The sequence below is a fragment of the Salvelinus fontinalis genome, chromosome 32 (assembly GCF_029448725.1).
Source record: "Salvelinus fontinalis isolate EN_2023a chromosome 32, ASM2944872v1, whole genome shotgun sequence".
NCBI lineage: Eukaryota > Metazoa > Chordata > Actinopteri > Salmoniformes > Salmonidae > Salvelinus > Salvelinus fontinalis.
Genome location: NC_074696.1, coordinates 37394771 through 37400848, shown reverse-complemented (window position 1 = coordinate 37400848; position 6078 = coordinate 37394771). Strand labels below are relative to the sequence as shown.

The following is a 6078-nucleotide window of genomic DNA, read 5'->3' as shown; positions in this document are numbered from 1 at the left end:
ATGACGGCCTAGGCACAGTGGGTTAACTGCCTTGTTCAGCTCTGGGATTTGATTTAGCAACCTTTCTGTTACTAGCCCAACGTTCTAACCACTAGGTTACTTGCCGCCCCAATTTGCACTTGAATATTGTTGATTGCATAATTTCAGTCAAATATATATATATAATATATATATATATAGCCTATTCAATGAAAAATACCAAAGAAAAGGCTTAAGTTGGTCAATTATTATTAGTGTTGCAATGACTAACCCGTCAAAGTTAGTTAAAATATCTCAACCCCCAGCTCCAGGCCCAATCAGAATTGATACCATTTAGGCTTCCTTTAGTTTCAACCTCTGCTGCTTGGTTTCACCTAGATTTTACTGATGCTTGAGCTGCCTAAATTATCATTGGCTTAACGACGTTATACAAACATATTATATCCTGGTCAGAACTATATTCAGAGTTTCTCAACCCAGAGATACAACATCACGAGACTTCCGGGAACTCTTTGGGCGCAAACTAAGTAGACCAGGCCGGGATTTGGCGTTTGAGAAGTCAATTAGAGAAGTGAACATTTCTTCCTTAGTTGTGAGTTTTCTCAAAATCTAAAGGCTCAACCTATATTCGAGACAATTTATTAAGTATTTGAACATGTTATTACTCTATCTTTGCTAAAGTGACAAACTGAAACGTTATTTTCGTTAAAAACGACTTTATATTGAAGGAGGGGCGTTGAGTTGACGGCCTGCACGTGCGCAGTTCAGGGCGAGACAGCCGATGACGTCTTTCTGCGCATGAGCTTAACTAGCAAACGTTGCTAGTTATCTCCGATTTGTAGGAGATTTCTAGTGGATAAGCAGTTTTAGCGCATCTTCATACTTCACTACTGTGTTTGCCATATTTTCAGGTCATTCGTTCAGGACACCCAAAGACGGAAACATTGGGAGAGACAACAAACACATGGGTAGTTGACAGACCAACGTTGACATGAAGGGTTTTATCCTCATGTTCTTGGGAATAGTGCACCTTCATGAAGCATTTGGTGGTAAGTATAAAGTTGTATGTATTGGAGCTTTAGGAAGATATGTATTTTTTTCCGTAGCTAGACGATTTAACTTGAGTTATTATATGGCCTAATAGGCCTATGCATTTACTTGTCGTCACATTAGGCTTTTACAAACGTTTCTTCCGAATCAGTAACGGATAAAGTAGTAGCCCTTATGCACATTCCAAGATCGAACGTTCTAAACACGCTTCCTACCGGCGTATAAAGTAGTAGCCCTTATGCACATTCCATGATCGAACGTTCTAAACACGCTTCCTACCGACGTATAAAGTAGTAGCCCTTATGCACATTCCATGATCGAACGTTCTAAACACGCTTCCTACCGGCGTATCCTATAGAACGGAAGTCAGTCTAGTTGTTATCGACGATATAACGTTAACGTTACTACCACTATGTCGCAGTTTTTAACTAGGTGTCTTCAGGACTTGCCTCCTATTAATGATGTACATCGAATTGTTAAATCAGCCTCTGAGACTCCAACTAGCAAGAATGAAAAGGGTTAATAACCAATAACAAGATAAACAATGTAGGGCATACGGGATCTGTGAAATGTGTATAGGTGCGGAGCTATTGTGAAATAGCACAGTTACAAGTGGAAATCAAACTGGATGGACAACAGAAATAGAGGAAGGACTAAGAACAAACAAGAGAGATCTATTATAAAGTAGACTGTGTCTGTAAAATGTGTATAAGATGTATAAATTGAAGGTAAAAACAGAAATGTTTATCAGTTTACTCCAATTGGGGGATCGGTGGTAGGGTTTGCGGGGAATAATAATAAAGGTATACTCTTTAAAAAAAGTATGTATGTCTATGCAGGTATGTGTATGTATGTATGTATATGTATGCATACGTGAATAGATATATATATTTACCCCCAAAAATATGGGGGATTGGAAATGATGCAGACAATTACATTGGAAGCAACATTCTTTCCGCAATATTAAGCTGATCCACCCCCCCCCCCCAAAAAAAAAAAGAATGAAAAGGGTTTCAAGATGTGTATATAGGACGCTACATAGACAACTATGAAGGTGAGTACCAAGTCAGTGACAGATATAACGTTAGCTAGCTACAATCATATTAGCTAGATCATTTAACTATTAACTGTAGCTAGCTAGTTACTTCGTAAAATGATGTAACGTTGACAGAATCTACCTGAGAATGTGTGTATTTTCGTTAGTTTGGTTAAGTTATGCTTGCTAGCTAGCTACAAATAATTGTTATTAATGTCTTCTACACAGTATCTAACAAAGATACATTGACAGGGGAGATCACCGTGAGGGCTCCCTGTCACAGGTCCATGAGGAAGAGTGAAAAGCAGCACAGCATGAGAGTAGGGAAAGATTATAGATAGCTCCTAGGGACCTTGTTAAACATCTCCTGTGGGACACTGTCATCACTGTCAAAATGTGTTGGAGATGGTGTCAACGTTTTAATCTTATCAGTAGATAGATATTACGGATGGGTCCCAATCTCAATTTAGAATTGCCCACTTAACATGTTATTTGGTAAAGATATGTTGATGCAGTGTTTGGTCATTGTGTTACTGACAGTCCGCGTCTCAGAAACGTATGTCAACTTTTCTCCACTTACTGCCCTTCTTGTGACAACAATGGAAATGTCAGCTGACGTGCCCCTGGTTGAGTCCGCCTTTGGGCCAGTGCAAGCTGGCAGTGTGCTGTCCTATCAACTTCCACAGCCAAGGACCTGTGAAATTGTGAAGATTGCCGATGCCCCTCCACCAATACTTCCATTAGATGGCTTCAGTCTTCCCAGTGTGCTTACGTCCTCAGCCATCAGGAGCAGTTCCACGTCAAGGCATTAGAGACAACCTACGAGATGTCACACAAAGTCGAGGTTGCTACAAGGGAGCAGAGCAGCAGCCCGGATTGGCATCAGCTAAGGAAAATGAGAATAACATCCTCTCGTTTCCGAGAGGTTTGCCATGTCCGGGGAGAGACCTCAGCTGACCACCTAGCTGAGCGGATGTTCAAGGGACCTGGTATGCAGACCATGGAGATGAAGAGGGGGCTACCCATGGAGCCAGTGGCTGTACAGGGACCTGGTATGCAGACCATGGAGATGAAGAGGGGGCTACCCATGGAGCCAGTGGCTGTACAGGGACCTGGTATGCAGACCATGGAGATGAAGAGGGGGCTAGCCATGGAGCCAGTGGCTGTACAGGGACCTGGTATGCAGACCATGGAGATGAAGAGGGGGCTAGCCATGGAGCCAGTGGCTGTACAGGGATCTGGTATACAGACCATGGAGATGAAGAGGGGGCTAGCCATGGAGCCAGTGGCTGTACAGGGATCTGGTATGCAGACCATGGAGATGAAGAGGGGGCTAGCCATGGAGCCAGTGGCTGTACAGGGACCTGGTATGCAGACCATGGAGATGAAGAGGGGGCTAGCCATGGAGCCAGTGGCTGTACAGGGACCTGGTATGCAGACCATGGAGATGAAGAGGGGGCTACCCATGGAGCCAGTGGCTGTACAGGGATCTGGTATACAGACCATGAAGATGAAGAGGGGCTAGCCATGGAGCCAGTGGCTGTACAGGGATCTGGTATACAGACCATGGAGATGAAGAGGGGGCTAGCCATGGAGCCAGTGGCTGTACAGGGACCTGGTATGCAGACCATGGAGATGAAGAGGGGGCTACCCATGGAGCCAGTGGCTGTACAGGGATCTGGTATACAGACCATGAAGATGAAGAGGGGCTAGCCATGGAGCCAGTGGCTGTACAGGGATCTGGTATACAGACCATGGAGATGAAGAGGGGCTAGCCATGAAGCCAGTGGCTGTACAGGGACCTGGTATGCAGACCATGGAGATGAAGAGGGGGCTACCCATGGAGCCAGTGGCTGTACAGGGATCTGGTATACAGACCATGAAGATGAAGAGGGGCTAGCCATGGAGCCAGTGGCTGTACAGGGATCTGGTATACAGACCATGGAGATGAAGAGGGGCTAGCCATGGAGCCAGTGGCTGTACAGGAGTACTGCACACTGAAGAATGTTAACTTCTTTCCGTGTGTCTTCGTAGTGCCCCCAGATGCTCCATGGTTAGGATCCTCTCCAGATGGCATCATATTTGATCCCAGTGTGAGACCACACTTTGGACTCTTAGATGTCAAGTGCCCAAATGTACCAAGTTATGTTGACTCCCCTTACCTGAAGATACAGAATGGAGAGCTGAAGTTGAAGAGATCTCATGCTTACTATTTTAAAGATGCACAATGCAGAAATTGCTCCGCCATTTCCTGGTTTCAAAAATTCTAATTGTTCACCTAATTTCTGTTTGCGGCAAAACAAGCAAGTAACGTTAGTGTAGAGAATCATTTTACCATCTAAACCGCTGTGAAATATATTTTCTATAACCAAAAATATTGTTTTTTCATCTGTTTGAAGCTGGTGTACAGGCAAAATCGAAAGTCAATGATGCAAAAACTAACCTTGAGCTGTGAAGCATAGAAATAGCGCACATAGAACATATCTACCGTTTCTTAGGAGGCTTTCACACCACTATTGGGTGCGTTTAACAATTTTGTTTGGTACAAACCCAAGTTCGGACAGTGTTCACACCAAACACCGGACCGTGATTGGCTCAAAAAGGGTGGTCTATGTCCTCTCCCAAGTGAGCCATGGCGTGGTTCATCACTAATGAGAACACAGCTCGGCTGAGGTCTGGACCAATCACAGGAAATAAACTACACATGGGCAGTTGAGAGGATAAACGCCTCTGAAATGTGCTGACAATTATTTAAGAGTAGCTAGAGGACAGTCATACAAATTATGCTTTTGTTTAGTTTCCAATGGCCTAAGACATAATTCAATACCTATTGAATTATACCTACCTAACCTATTGCTATTATTAGAACACACTTTACCCGGGCTGCTGTATGGGACAGTTTGATATTATCATCAGATCATGATTAATTACCTGGTGTATCTTGCATGACAGAATGAACACATCAGTACAAGCATACTCCGTCTGGTACTAGCATCCCATCTACTGCTAGTGATAGTGAACCACCACATACACTGCACGCAGTCTGGACAAGCTCTCATAATGCTCAGTTGTTTTGTCGAGGGTTCATTTTTGGGTGGAGTACCAAATGTAATATAAATAACTAGAGGGTGCAACATATAGCATGCATCTGATGTTTCATGATTGTTGTGATGTGGGACTACCTGCCAATTCTGTCCTTGGACTTGCTTTCAATGAGAATGACAGATCTAAAACACACATTTCTATGTGAGTTTCGTCAGGTCGCCAAAAAGTTATGTTGCAGCTTTAAATAATGTTCTGATTTCAATATGATTTGTGCAAACTTTTCCCTCTATGCATTATATGACAATGATGTCTGTTATTATGTCTGCACAGCCAGGGCCGGCTCAAGCATAAGCAACATAAGCGGTCGCTTAAGGGGGCGGCATGCTGCAGTTCGGAAGTCGGCTAGGCGAACCGAACAAGTGTGCTCGCATACTCCCTTAAAAGACCTTTGCTTGAAAAATGAGGAACAACCGCTATAGTACTGTTTGTCTGTTTTGAGAACCCGGAGCCAGTATACACTTCCTCAAAATAGTCAGTCATCTAAGATATCTTAAGAAGTCTGTCTGTAATTTTGGCGTTTTTGCAGAGGAAATCTTAGTCGCACAATTTTGCCTCGAATTAAGATGTTTGGTGCTGTATTTCTCAATGAAAAAATGTGTATGATAACAAGACGTTTATTGTTGAATGACAACAGACTTTATTGAAGAATCCCTACTGTTGACCTATCACCGATGAAGGGGAGTAGACTTCTGCTACTGGCTTCGGCTTGCCTCAAGAGTCAAGTGTGTGTGTGTGTGCCCGAAAACAAAGTGCAAAACGAACAAAAACATCGCAGAATGTCGTCATAATAAATGCACAAACTCTTCCGAACTGTTTCGTCTGGGACGCATGCGGATGCCTTTAGGGTCCTAGGTCTGGGTCTCAACTTACTGTTGAGAGTTAGAATAGTCGAACGTGCAAGTTTGAAA

The 6078-nt window shown here is 43.5% G+C and overlaps 1 protein-coding gene across 2 annotated transcripts in view; it reads left to right on the top strand.

Annotated features, from left to right (window-relative positions):
• The first annotated feature begins 781 nt into the window (after positions 1–781).
• Positions 782–6078, top strand: part of LOC129831241 (saoe class I histocompatibility antigen, C alpha chain-like) — a 28061-nt gene continuing 22764 nt past the window's right edge. Inside the window, exon 1 of one of the 2 annotated variants that reach the window (XM_055894423.1) lies at positions 782–1028. In XM_055894423.1, coding sequence (XP_055750398.1) covers positions 971–1028 — 58 coding nt within the window. In that variant the 5' untranslated portion in view covers positions 782–970. The remainder of the gene's footprint in view (positions 1029–6078) is intronic. The other variant, XM_055894424.1, reaches the window with a different exon arrangement.